General features: G+C 38.3%; 1 protein-coding gene across 2 annotated transcripts in view; it reads left to right on the forward strand.

The window, feature by feature from the left end:
* PACRG (parkin coregulated) overlaps positions 1–14,414 on the forward strand; it is a 217,751-nt gene extending 203,337 nt beyond the window's left edge. Inside the window, exon 4 of one of the 2 annotated variants that reach the window (XM_030447908.1) lies at positions 13,945–14,414. In XM_030447908.1, coding sequence (XP_030303768.1) covers positions 13,945–14,105 — 161 coding nt within the window. In that variant the 3' untranslated portion in view covers positions 14,106–14,414. The remainder of the gene's footprint in view (positions 1–13,944) is intronic. The other variant, XM_008504997.2, reaches the window with a different exon arrangement.
* Positions 14,415–15,086: the final 672 nt, after the last annotated feature.

Here is a 15,086-nt window from a genome sequence, read left to right on the forward strand (position 1 = left end):
ATTCTATGATTCTATGAAAACTAAGTTATTGGGTCCGTTACAGATGTGCAAATAAGCCTATCTACCTTTTTCACCATGTTTTGCTACAAAATAGCAATGGAATCTCAGTAAGCTCAGATATAAAATATTGACCATCCAGTGGGATACTTTCAATTACTCTGTGGAATAATTACGCTAATCCATATTGCATGTATTCACATAAATTAGGCCTTTTATGGAGTATATTTAAGAGCATTAACCAACCAAATGAATGTCTGTGGCATTTCTTCCTTCACTTTTAGCCTGGGTTTTTCTTTGTCTTCTACTCCTCCTCTATCCACACTCTTCCCCCCAGGGAAAGAAATGTCTATCTTACTTGTTAGTCAAGCACCTAATAAACTTTGGCTGTGCTAGGACAAGTAATTCAGGAAGATCTTTCCAGCTATCACCATTCAGTAATGAAATTTCTTGGTGACTCATCAAGAATTTTGCTCACTTTAATTTATGAAGACGAGTATATGTTATTATTTTCCCTTAAAATAACTTCCCATGGTTTCCTTCAGAACTAATCATTCTACACTAGCCGCTGTTGTCCAAAAATGCTCAGAGATATTCTTCTGAAGCAGAGTTTTCTGTTACTCTTGAGGTAGTGCTTCCACGGATACCAATTCAGCACTGCAGCTGCAGAGTTGAATCAGAGGCCCTTAAACTCACTGCAGCCATTACAATGCATTAAAAACGCAGGAGATGAAAGAGCCATCTGTGGCTTGCTGGAGAGAGGCGATAAAGAAATTTTGTTAGGTGTTATGTCTCCCTTCCCTCTGGAGGCTGACCTTATGCACTGAGCAACAAGCATTCCAGGAAAACTGCAAGATAACATTACTCTTGAAATATGTCCCACTTAGATATTAGTTAAGCTGTCTTCCAGGTTATCTTTTCTATGTGTACTGACTTATCTAAAAAAAACCCTCATGACTTTCCTTTATAGGAATGGCCCTTTTGTTGTTACTAATATAAAGCTAATTATTTTATATGCATGTACTCTCAGATCACCCAAGCATGAGAAAGCTTATTTAAGTTGCCAGGGAAGAATTTTCTTGACAGCTTTTTACTTTCATTCTTCATTATAATACATGAAAATGCAAAGTTACAAATATTCAGACACATTCTGCTCTGCCACGCTATTTAACTGCTTTCTTGGCTGCTAGTTATAAACCTCTAGACTAGCCTGAGTTGACCAAGAGCATTCAGCCATATCACTTACTTATTTTCTTGTCTCTTCCTCCCTGACCTGACATGCATGCATATGTGTGTGCATGTTTGAGATGTTTTCCTTCTAAAACTGAACAGTTTTAGGCTTGTCAGACACCAGAGCTGGAAGGGCTGTAAGATAAGTGAATGGTGAATAAAAAATTAAGACAGGAATTACAAAGTGTAGCATGCTTTAGCTACATGTTAGAGAATGTAAATTATCATATTTGCCAGGAGTGGCTGGAGAATAATGAATTGCAAAATTTTGACTCCTGTGCCTTAAGGCTTTGTCACATCAGCGTGTCAGGATAGCAAACACTCAAATGACCCACTGCAAGGGGGATGAACCTACTGTAGCCAGTACATTGCCATCAGCACATTATATTAGAAGCAGTTTAGGACAAGCAAATAAAAATCTATCTAAGGCTCCTTTTTTTTTTTTTTTTTTTTTTTAAAGCTTTACTCCTCAGAGTCACTGTTTCTGTAATGAAAGAAAGGGTACTAAGAAAATTTTACAAGCCAAACTAGAAGAGCTGCATTGTTAGCAGTTGAATATTTTTTACATGATGGCACTTGTACAGTTATCATAAAGGTATTTTTACTGGAACAGCACCATTTTCTTTAAATAAGGAACAAGAGTAATAAAGCGTAATAAAATACATGTAATTTATATATTAAAAATAACTTTTTAAAATATTGCAACATCACTAATAGTTGCAATTCAAAAAAACCTGCTGACCATGTCTACTCCTCTTGGTTTTATATACACCTGTTGTGTGCAATTATTTCTGTCGTATGAGCAATTCTATTTAGATTTCACTAAAATGCTTGTGTTTTAAAACTTAACATTGCAATCCCTTTGAGGAAAAGTTAGGAGTGCATTTTAAAAAACACCCTCTGGAGCCTACAATACCTGTAGTGGCATAGTAAATAATGACTTTATATCAGATAGTAAAGGAAGTAATCCTATAAATGTTGTCAAAGTGGTGAAACAAAAGATTTTGCCGTGTATTTTGGGAGGGTCTCAGTCTGCTAAGTCTCAGTAGGTGGTCTAAGTACTGGGTCAAGCTACTGGGAAAACGTGTAAATATCTTCTGTCTTTGTACACACCTACTGATGTTATCAATAGCCTGGTAACTCATCTGCTAGTGCAGGTCAGTTTCTTTCTGTTTTTCCAAATTCAGTGAAGTGTTTCTTCTTAAGCAAAGTAAAATAGCAGACAATTCAAGAGCTCACAGTATCAAGCATGCTCCACTATTTGAGTTCCTGCAGTCTTGATGGCAACTTAAGACAAACAAGCAGTCATGCCTCAGATGGCTGATTTTTAGCAACCATTGAGATGGGTTATGCAGTTTCACAACATGCAACAAACCAACCTCCTTTTCGCTGCTTTATCTGAGGAGAAATACATGTTCAGAGAAATATATGGTTCCTCCATTCATTCCATACCAGTAAAAACTGCTAAAGGGTTCTCTAATGGAAGATGTTTAAATGCCAATATTTAAACAATATTTAAGTTAGCTTACAACAGAACAAGACTTAAACAACTCAGTAAGCTGTAATGAAGAGCTCTCATTCCCATTCCTCAAACTGCTCTTCCTTCAGCTTACTGCTTAATAATTTCAAATGACACAAATGATTCAAAGATTAAGTGTCTGGGATGACCATCTGCAGTACTTTCTTTATGTTCAGCTGTAGTCTTATGGCTAGTGGGAATATGTCCTCACTAAATTGTATGCCACAGAATGCAGGAGTGCCTTCTTGGCATGTCAACATGTAGTCTCTTCAAGCATCACTTCAGCAAACTGAAGTGATATACAAGAAGAGTCAGTTTCTATAACCTGAGGAATTGGCTTCTCGCATGTAACTTTATTTCCCCAGTCTACAGGAAGAGCCAAAAGGAGGATCCCAGCAACTACAGGCCTGTCACTCTGACCTTGGTGACAGGGAAAGTTATGGAGCAGATCATCTTGAGTGCCATCACATGGCACATACATTACAACCAGGTGATCAGACCCAGGTCCTTAGTGGATGAGGGAAAGACAGTACACATTGTCTACACAGGCTTTTCCACAGCATCCTCTTCCACAGCATCCTCTGGATAAACTGGCTGCTCATGGCTTGGACAGGTACACTCTTTGCTGAGAACAGCTGGGCCCAAAGGATTGTGGTAAATGGAGCTAAATCCAATTGGTGGCTGTTCACCACAAGGTGTTAAGTGTTCCACAGGGGTTAAGTACCAGGGCCAGTCTTATTTAATTTCTTTATAGATGATCTGAATGAGGGAATCAAGTGTACCTTCAGTAAGTTAGAAAATTACATTAAGTTGGGTGGGAGTATTGATCTTCCTGAAGGTAGGAAGGCTCTACAGAGGGACCTCGACTGCCTGGACCAATGGGCAAAAGCAAATTATGTGAGGTTCAACAAGAGTCAGTGTTGGGTCCTGTGCTTGGATCACAACAACCCCATACAATGCTGCAGGCTTGGAGAAGAATGATTGGAAAGCTGTCCTAAGGAAAACCACCTGGGGATGTCAGGGCATCAACATCGTGATGATCAGCAACCTGCTGGATATGAACCAGCAGTGTGCCCAAGGGGCCAAGAAGGCCAATGGCTTCTAACAGAAATAGTGTGGCCAGCAGGAGTAGGAAAGTAATCATCCCCCTGGTATTCAGCACTGGTGAAGCCACACCTTGAGTACTGTATTCAAGTTTGGGCCCCCCACTACAAGAAGACATTGAGGTGCTGGAGCATGTCCAAAGAAGGGCAATGAAGCTAGTGAAGTGTCTGGAGAACAAGTCTTATGAGGAGCAGCTGATGGAAATGAGGTTGTTTATTCTGGAGAAAAGGAGACTGAGGGAAGACCATATTGCTCTCTACAACTACCTGAAAGGAGGTTGTAGCAACAAGGGAATAAGTTTCTTCTCCCTATTAACAAATGATAGGATGAGAGGAAATGGACTCAAGTTGCACCAGAGAAAGTTTAGATTAGACATTAGGAAGCACTTCTTCAACCAAAGGGTTGTCAGTTACCTGAACAGGCTGCCCCAGAAATGGTGGAGTCTCCATCCCTGAAGTATTTAAAAGACATGCAGACACGGTGCTTAGGGAGATGGTTTAATAGTGGACTTGGCAGTGTGCTAGGTTAATGGTTGAACTCAGTCATCTCAAAGGCCTTTTCAAACCAAAATGATTCTATGATTCCCAATGCATTACAGTGTTCCTTATGAAACTAACTTTGATGTGAGACTTTAGGCATTCAGTACATTTGCTGGATGCTGCTAGGCTTCTTGCTTTCTTCATTTTGGGACCCTTTTGCATAACAGCTCAAGCAACAAAAGGTACAGGTCTAATTTGGACAAGAACAGAGAGTGTTTTCCAATTAATCACTAACGGAAGTTTTTCTTATGCATTCATATTTCTTCACGTGTAATGCAGTGAAAATATTAAAATTTAAATTAGAGACAGATTTGATAGAGATTCCTAAAACTTGAAAAAAAAGAAGAAACAAAAACCCAGCAGTCTGCATGGATTTGACAGATGGACTACTCAGTGGATAAGTAATTAGTTGGATGGCCACAACCAGAGAGTTATGGTCAATGGGTCAGTGTCCAAGTGGAGACAAGTGATGAGAGTTGTTCCTCAGGGGTCAGTATTGGGACCAGTGCTCTTTAGCATCTTTGTTGCAGACATGGGCAGAGGGATAGAGTGTATGCTCAGCAAGTTTGCTGATACCAATCTCTGTGGTGTGGCTGACACCTTAGAGGGAAGGCAGGCCACCCAGAGGAACATTGACAGGCTGGAGTGGTGGGTCCATGCCAGCCTCATGAAGTTCAATATGGCCAAGTGCAAGATCTTGTGACTTGGTCAGTGCAACTCCAGGCACAAATACAGGCTGGGGGGGAATGGATAGAGAGAAGCCCTGAGGAAAAGAATTTAGGGGAGATAGATGAGAAGCTTGACGGGAGCCACCAGTGTGTGCTTGCAGCCCAAGTGACCTGCATCCTGAGCTGCATCAAAAGAAGTATGGCCAGCAGGGCAAGGGATTCTGCCCTCAACTCTGTTCTCATGAGATTGCATCCCCAGCACAGGAAAGATACAGACCTGCTGGAGAGGGTCCACGAAAGGGCCACAGAGATGATCAGAGGGCTGGAGCACCTCTGCTATAAAGACAGGGTGAGAGTTGGGGCTGTTCATCCTGGAGAAGAGAAGGCTCCGGGGAGACCTTGTAGTGGCCTTGGTCCAGTACATGAAGGGGGCCTACAGGAAAGATGGGGAAGGGCTTTGTCACCAGATAGTGACAGGACAAGGGGTAATGGCTTTAAATTGAAAGAGGATAGATTTTGATCAAATATTAGGAAAAAACTCTTCACCCTGAGGGCAGTAAGATACCAGAATAGGTTACCTATGGGGGTTGCTGATGCCCCCTCCCTGGAAGTGTTCAAGGCCAGGTTGAATGAGGCCTTGTGCATCCTAGTCTAGGGGGAGATGGCCCTGCTCATTAAGGGGGATTAGACCTTGATGGTCTTTAGGTTCCCTTCCAACCCTGACCATTCTATGATTCTATGAGGTGTATATGCAGTTGCTGTAATGCTGTCAAAATTCTTCAGTTTTCACAATTCGAAAGCTGCGAATCTGCAGAAAAACACACATAGGGGACACGATTTTTTTTCTTTTCAGTAGAAACTAGACATTATGAATAATAATAAGAGTGCAAATAATAATGCAGAATGCAAATTCTTATCTTGGAAAAATAATATTTATTTATTTATTTTTATTTACTTCTTAAAAATATAGATATTATAAAAATTTTAAGATCTAGTTAAAAAAACAGAAAGAGATATCCTGACCCTTACAAGACAGATATTTGGGGAGCAGAGTGTTCCTTTCTGTCTGGCCAGAGGATGAAACAGTACATTCCAGTTTCAATGCTGGCTGTCCTTAAACTACATAAATTCTGTCCTTGTCCCACTGCAATGAAAGAAATCTTGGCAAATTCACACAGCCATTCATAGTTTTCATCTCCTTGTCCCTTCTCAAATCACTGCTAAAGCACCCTCAGCTGACTTCAGATTCTTGCTTATTTTGGTTAACTAGGGGACATAAAAACTAGGATGCTCTCAGTTTCAGGCATATCCAGCAACTTGTAAGCCTATCCAACAACCTGCTCTCTTGATTTTTGTGGGAAATGTTTAATATATTGACCTATTTTTTATATGGTTGCATTCCAATTACAATAAAAGACTCACTCTTCTATCACAAAATTATGAAAGCAGTCATTGAAGTCATTTAGTTGTCAATGAAATGTTTGGTGGGCAAGCTATTCCAAAGAGGGGTCCTAAATGGTAATGCTTTGAACAGTGAATTTAGACACAACAAATTCCATTAGTATGTGACAGATGTACAAACACACTAACAGCTATTAACACAAAGTAATTAATTACAGAGCTTTTTGCTTGTAAAGAAAAAAATAGGGCTTTCCCTTAAAAGCATTTTGATAACATTAATAATAAAAATCTTTCAGTGGGGGAAGGAGGATGGATTGTCAAGCATCTTGAGTTTAAGTATGAATAAAATCAATGTACAAAAATTGGCTATTGTAGGATTATGTTTCATATTGAAGTTGCCGAACTTTAAAGAGTCTTGGGACTTTCAGCTTTGTCACTTTGAATTACGTCAAAAAATAAATTATGTTTATTCCTCATGCATACAAAGATGTGTTTTTCCATGGTTTTAATTCCTTTTGCATTAATTATGCTATATTTAGATTATAAATTAATGTGATGAACAAATGTATTTCACATCAGTCCGACAAAGCTATACAAATTTTGCACACACAAACAGGTTTCCCAGCTAAAAAACCCCAGTATTTACTTTGTTCTAGCTTATACAAATCTAAAGCAACTGGAAGAACATTAGATTCACATAAGTGGTGCAACTCTTGTTGCCCTTTAAGCATGATTTGTGACCTAATGTATTATTTTGCAACAGTCAACAGTGTACCAAGGCCACAGAGATCTCAGTCTTCCAGTTTCTGTTCCCCTGTTAAGCATGCTATTTATCTAAGATTATTTAATACTGCTTTGTTTGATATTGATCAAACAAAGGCAAACTTCAAAGTCTAAATTCATTGGAGAAGTTTAAGTACTTTAGGGGAAAGTAACATAATAACATCTTATTTTTAACCTCACTGGTCAAATACGTTTGCTGTTATAATCTGTTACAAAATCTGTGATTTCTTTTTCATTTTTGTACTTCTATTAAAAAAAAAAAATCCTTTCTGGGCTTAGAAAGGATTACATCTGATGTTGCTAACATTTCCTGGAAATGGAAAATAGTGATAACAGCTGCTGTTTTGGCTCATTTTCAGTTGGGTATTTTGGTTTGTTGGTTTGGGGGTTTTTTCATACAGCAGCAATTTACAAGTAGTTACAGCTATCTCTAGTAGGTTTACATCATTAGTAAAACATCGTAAGTCAGTAAAATATTTCCTTTCCAATTAGAGCACTTCCTGTACTTACTGGATTGTTGATTTTCTGAATAGTATTTATGGTAACAGCACTTACATTTTTAAAAGATTGCTAATTTATGAAATAGCTAAAACTAGCTGCATATGGAAGTTAACTTTGGAAATATTCTATATTTTATTCTAAAGCAAAATGCCTTCAATGAGAATTAAGAAAATCTCAGAAGTATCTTACTTAGATAGATAGTACCTACCTGATTTATCTCAAAAGTATAAAATTTAAGATATTTGATGAACAGATATGTATCTACATTATTTTTAAATTTGAAACATACATATTTTCTTCTTGGGGTGAAGCATTCTTTTATAATATCTGCAGTACTGTAGTGTTGTAAAAGAGGAACACTCAGCGGTAATTATGAAAGATAGAAGGAAGAGCCAAGCAAAGCAAGAGACAGGGAGCTCTTAAATGTTGATATTGTTGAAAAATAGGTCTGTGCATATTCGAAGATATGACCTCCTTAATGTATGTTCAGTTTTAATGTTTTAAAATTATTTGTAGGAGACACATTAATTTTTTTTAATTACATTTTCATAATTTAAAGTAAATGCGTTATGACATTTTATTATTTTTCCACCAAATCTGTGCCTCCTTCTTCAGCATGCGATTAACCTTCCAAAAGCAATGCTATATATGTGGGCTAGAATCTGTTACTACGCCAAAAGTTTAGGATTATCAAACAGATCAAAACAGATAATAATTCTCCCTGTGAATTTTGTGACTTCAGCAAATCCCCCTCCCCCAATTACATTTTAGTATATAAAGAGTAGCACCTCCATTCATCACATCTGAAATGGCTGGTGAAAAGCTTTCCCAGCTCAAGGGCATCTCTAGCATTTTTCATTTTGGGATTACTCTATGAGCTCTTCTTTCAAACTGTCTAGCTTTGAGACCAGCCTGTGTGAGGCCAGTTTGCCAGTTTGTTTGTGAGCACATAATCCAGATGTGTCCTAAGAAGTATTTAATACTGGTGTCTACATTGCACTGAGCCTTCAGGAATGGAACGTGGGATTTTCTGTCTGGGTTAGTAAAGGCCAGAACTTGTAACTTCCTGGTGGCTCTTCCCTCGCCTGAGTGAAGTGAACTGGCAATATCCTTCTGTTCCTTAACAAGACAGGAGGGTTTAAGAGTTTTACACCGTAAATTTTCACAGACTTTCAGTTAAATGAACAGGGAGACCAAACTACCTCGTCCTTCCTGCAGCTGATGATTTGAAATCACAGCTCTGAGTCACAGCAAGAAGAATGGTGCAAAGGAGCCCTCCTCCCTCCCGCCACGCTGACTCATCAGAGGATTTTATTTTCCACTCCGGTCAGGAAGCCAACATCTTTTATTACAATTAAACTAATCCTAACAAGAGAACTTTGAAAAATTAATTAAGCTCTGAACCATACCTGAGTAGTGAACTTATGCCATCTGAACCCTGACAAAGGTGTATGTCAATCTATAGCTGAAATCAACTTTCATTTATTTCTTAGAATCATAGAATCATAGAATTGGCTGGGTTGGAAGGGATCTCAGAGATCATCGAGTCCAACCCTTGAACCACCGTTGCAGTTGCTACACTATGGCACTGAGTGCCACATCCAGTCTCTTTTTAAATAACTCCAGGGATGGAGAATCCACTACTTCCCTGGGCAGCCCATTCCAATGCCGGATCACTCTCTCTGTAAAGAAATTCTTTCTAATATCTAACCTAACCTTCTTGATACTGATGCTGACTCCTAGGGAAAAAAGAAAAAGTCCTGACATTTTCTACAAAATATTTTAATGCTAGCTTGTACTGCTTAACTATATATTGTTCTTTGACAGGTTTTTCTGTTGAAACACAATTCTGTACTGAGAAATATATCTGCACTTTAAAATCCCATAATTGTTTTTTTCTGGACTAAAAATCTCAGTTAATTGGTTAGTATGTTGGATTACTGTAATCATTTTAACTGCTGAAATACTTTTTGGTTTGACTAGGATGAACTGAGCAGCTTAAAAATTATTTGATCATAGTTATATTTTACCATAAATAGTACTTTAATAATCTACAATAAAAAGCCAAAAAGCATGGTTTGTGACAGATCCCATCTATGACTTGGAGAGAGACACTTTGCCATTCAGTATCTCTGTTTCACAGGACTGGAAAAGAGAGGAATGATGTCTGTCTTTCCAAGTTATTTTATTGATTTGTGTACAACCCCCTCCTCAAAACTACTATGCAAGACCTCTCTCTTGTTAACAAGTAGCAGTTTAAAAATTTCTTCTGTGTGTGTATATATATAGTTAAAAGATCATCAGTAAAGAATAAAGGGATGGCCTTCGGGTTACAATTATTGCTTAACCTTACTGACATGGGGCTTCTTTCACAGTCTCTTCAGAAATCTTTTTTAAGTATTATTCTGTCCTCCAACACCAAGCATTCCTCGGATATTTAACATCTGAGGAAATTCTAATATCCCAAGGTCTGTGACACCCCTGCAAACAGCAGGTGTATGAAAACTTCGGTTTTAATTTGTGCTTTCTGTCAAGAAGAACCTTGGAAACAGCCACCACCAGGAGTGAGCTCTAATATCTGTAAGATACTTACAGGGGGGTACTTCAACATATCTGGGGGATTAAAAAACCCTCTCTTCAAGATCTGACCTGCCTCGAAGTGAAATCGAATAAACTGAATGTCTCAGAAACTTTCAGATTCTAACAAATGTACACAGATAACAGATCTGACTGAGCTTTAAGGGTTGATTTACCTCTCTTGTCCACTCCAGGACTTGAAAACTGCTGTATCAAGCTATTAGTGCATTGAGAGAAACTTGCTTATCCTTCTTTAATGCAATATGATTTTATGCTTGTAGCATTACCCTGGTGAAATTTTAGAATGAAACAAAATGTAATACAAATAACAGTAGAATTTCTTTAATATCTTGAATCATGAATAAAAGCATGTCTAGACTAAAATACAAACCAAGTTTTAAAACAAAATTCAAACCCTCTGTTCATTGCCAAAGGCTGAGTTCAGTCCCTGAGGGTCTGAGCAGCGTTTCTTCAGCTACAGCAGCAGCGGCAGCGCTGAGGGCAGGGCAGGGATTGCCACTCTTGGGCTTGGTGTGCTGGGTGATTTCATCACCTCACACAGGTCTTGACAGGTGCAAAGCCTTTCACTTCACTTCACTTCACTTAAGGACCATAGAACCCTTGGTGCGTGATTTAGGTGACTGGGAGCTAACATTTTGATCCAGGAAAGGAAGATGAGATCTTTTCCTGACTGTAACCCTCTAGATCTCTTAGTGTTCCTTTACCGCATTTCTCTTAAACCCAGAAATAACATTTGCTCTGAAAAGAGTTCTGACACATGCTGAATTTGCCAGACATTTCACTAGGAGACAAAGATATGACAAATGTGCTTCCTAGCATTTTCATATTGATTTATTCTCCCTCACAAAGGACAGCTTCATAAAGAGCTTGAATCAGATCCATGTTCACACTTTACATATGCAACATTTTTGTGGCTGACAAAGTTGGCTTCTTTTGCAAACTAACTTGGAAATACAGTCAAACCAGAGAAGGGCACGTTGAGGCCGCTATACTGCTGTAGCTATTTTTTTCCAGCTAATAATCATTATTATTATGACTAGATATTTACCCTTAGGTGCACTGGGCAGATCTTTCTGACTCATCCATTTAGTGAATGTTGTCCTGTTGGGTTAATGATTATCTTTTTTGTCTGAAAGATTTGTTAATTCCTATAACTGCATAGGATAGCTATTTTAGTATTTACCAGTTGACCTTGATGCTGATATAACCTTTCTGGTATTGTTGGCTGTGGCTTGTGTCATGACATTAATGTGAATTATCACTGTCTTGAGGATAAAAACCTTCATATAGCACAGATGGTCTGTAGGAAAAATAATTTGAAATGACAGTCTGCACATCATACATTCAGTCTTCCCTTGCAGGCTATTTCCTTTATCATTGCCTCATTCTCTTAGGCACCTTCTAATCAAGCACTTGAGGCATCATTTATTGGACAGACTATGTTCTATAATAATGACTGGAACATGGTGTTCTGGAACACACCTCTGCTACCAGCATTATCAGTGTCTTGTTGGCCTCCTCCAAACTAGCTTAGCAATGTATCACCATTACTTCCAGAGAGCTGATTTTTTTACTACTTCTTTGAAAGAGCCATGAAAGCTGTGTAAGCTCATTACCAGAGCATGTGTGTAGGCTTAAAATTACAGATAATAGACAAATGGTTGTAAAGTCAGTAATTCCTTTACATATTTGCCAAGACTTAGGTCAAGGTTCAGAGTTTCCTTTGCTCAAACCGGTGGAATCAGAAATACCTCCAGGTGTTCTGGGGAGTGCTGGCAGTCCACATGCAACCCAAATGATGAGGCACAGATGATCTCAGTTGTTTTCTGCAAGAGCAAACCATGTTTCACGTAAATTGCACTCAATTGTGACGTCCTTTTCTTTTTGCATTAGTATTTTGTATAAGCCAGTCCCTCTATTTAATAGCTCTTGGTGGTTTTTATGCACTCTAATAATTTGTTATTTATAACAAAACAGTAAATCCCTGGCAGTAAATTTTGATGCCACGAATATGGCTTCTCGTGTGAGTGAAATAGTTAATATATAAGAAAATATTTGTGTGGTTAAGAGTAATCAGCACAAAGAAAATACTGGCTTCCCACTCACAAGCCCAGTCCATGTATGTTACATCTGTATTTGTGTAAACATTATACAAAAAGCAGTGAGAAAAATGTGTGTAAGGAGTTTAAAAAACTGATATGCACATATATAAATTGGAGTGGACTTAGATATTTTCCAGGAAGATTCAGCAAAAGGATGATTTTTACCCCTGTTCATCAGCTCTTTCTTCACAAGCATGGGGTTTTTTTCAGTTTTTACTGGTTACAAAGCCACAAGCTTTAAATGCAGATCCTTGGGCTTAGATCCAGGAGAGGGTGTGAGGATGGGTGCAGTTGTACATCTCCACCCCATTGGCCTGGAGGCAGCAGTGAGAGCAAAATCTACTCTTGCCCTTGTGTGCACCGTGTTTCTAATGTGAAAGGCAGGCACTGCCCCAGAAGCTGGTTTGCATTGTCTTGACAAATATCTCCTTTGCTGACCCACTGAGTGTGTCACTAAGCAAGCAAGCAGCCTTATTTGAGATGTTAAATGTGTGACACAGGCACATTGCCACCACTGCTGGTGTGAGACCACAGGATGATTGGTTTCACCTGGGCTACCCTGCTGCAGAGTGACAGCCGCTCCACCTGGCCACTACACCACAAAGGATCTGAGGACATTATGCTCCTACCAAATTATTTTTTATATATGTATACATATGTCTTGGAATATATCCATATTAGTATAGTTCTCTGAATATTGTTTTAAAACAAAATGAAATCTGTTTTCCTCTTTTAAATTTCTCAGCATCACTGCGAGCGAAGTTATTTCTTACTCTTGTATTATTTGTTGTTGCAGTCGTTCATGCTGATTTTATTAAATAATTATGCTGTGTGTGTATGAATGTGGATTACCCTGAATAGTCCATGTTAATGAAAGCAGCAGTAAATGCTACTGCATCTGGGGGCTGCAATAATTTTCCCTTTTGACATTGACTTAATTTTCCATGGTTTTCAGGGAGCAGAAATTGAGTGAGTGCCATGTTATAATCCGAATTATCTCTTTTAGGCCACATGACAGCCCCTCTAAAAAAACCAACAAAACAAACATTAGAGTGTGAAAATTGTGAATATGAAATCGTATTTTGTAGATAAGTGTTTATGCATCTGGCAGTAAAATTTTGTCCTAAGTAAATGATGTTAGAAATAGAGAAGTAGTGATCTTAAAAGATTAGCTGTGTAAGAGACACTCCATCATTATATGGCAAAAGAATGTTTTCTTTGTTTTTATTAGGATTCTTGCTTGGATACTAAAGTAATGCATACATAAACAATTTTTGAAGGTATATGAGGTCGGAGACTGAGCAGAGCCTTAAAGAGATACCAAAACCATCCTGTTTTCAAATTCAGCTCTGTTTTGTGTCACAGAGGAAAATTTCTAATAGAAACAGAGTGACTGAGTAGCAATTTGCAATTTCTTATGTAATTGTTTCAAAGTGTAACTGTAAATGTAATATAATTCTTGAGGTTATTTTTGTTTTTTGTTTTTTTTTTTTATTCACCAGTTAACACAGGTGATGGGATAGACTACAGCCAGCAGAAGCGTCAAAATCTTGGAGATCTTATTCAAGAGACACTGGAACTCTTTGAACGCCGTGGTGGAGAAAATGCTTACATAAACATTAAGTACATGATCCCTACTTATGAGTCGTGCCTAATAAACTGAGTTGTATCAAAAGGGATCATTCCATTTGTGTTCTAAAAAAACTGTATCTGACTCTGTGTGGCATCTTGTTAGTCATGCTTTTTTTCTCTACAGCTGCTAAAATAGTGGCTTCTGGGGCATGACAGTGTTAGCACTATTGTGAACAAGCGTTTCCAATACATAAATAGTGCCTGTTCCTTTGATTACAATGGTGTACTGTGCTTGTTTGTTCCCTGAAAGAATCGCTCCTTTATAACAGAGCTGACTCGAGCAGGAATCAGAGTTAAACCTTCACTTGTATAGACAATAAAACTATAATTTTCATACGCGATTCAGCAATTGCTGTTCTGTGTCCGCTTGCCCTGAGGGTGATGTCAGAGGCTGTAACAAGAAGAGTTTATGCTGACTGCTTAATAGGTGTTTGTCATGGAAGAGAAACACCAGTTCAGCAATGCCTCTCTAGCAGCTGTGCCGAATAATGTGCACTGACATACAATAAAACTGTTGAATGTATAGAGCAATTATAGTGGGAAAATTTATATGGTCCATTATAAAGCACTGTCATTAAATTAATTCATGTTTCTTACACACTCCAGAACTCAGGTTCCAAGTGTTTACCTTTTCATGGAAGTTGAGTTCCCCTGGGTGAACATCAGGCACAACCGCTATTTTGAAGAAAAGAGGCTCAGGCTAAACATCAATAAATCAGATGGAAGATATATGATGTATCAGTCCCCAAAGACACTGTTAATCTGGGTAAACACAGAATATACTCCTATATTTTTAAGGGTGCTGAATATTTTTTGCAGATGCAAGGTTGCTATTGCTTTTCTGTTATTGTTATTGTTATTATGGTGTATATGTATGCAAAAAAACCCACAATTGTTGGTTTCTCCCTGCATACCCACAACACAGAACTGATATAATCATGGATTTAAGCAAGGCTATTGAGATTGATTTTATTGCTTTTTAAGCATTTATATGGAATAAACCTATGAAAAA

This window comes from Calypte anna, chromosome 3 (assembly GCF_003957555.1).
Source record: "Calypte anna isolate BGI_N300 chromosome 3, bCalAnn1_v1.p, whole genome shotgun sequence".
Classification (NCBI taxonomy): domain Eukaryota; kingdom Metazoa; phylum Chordata; class Aves; order Apodiformes; family Trochilidae; genus Calypte; species Calypte anna.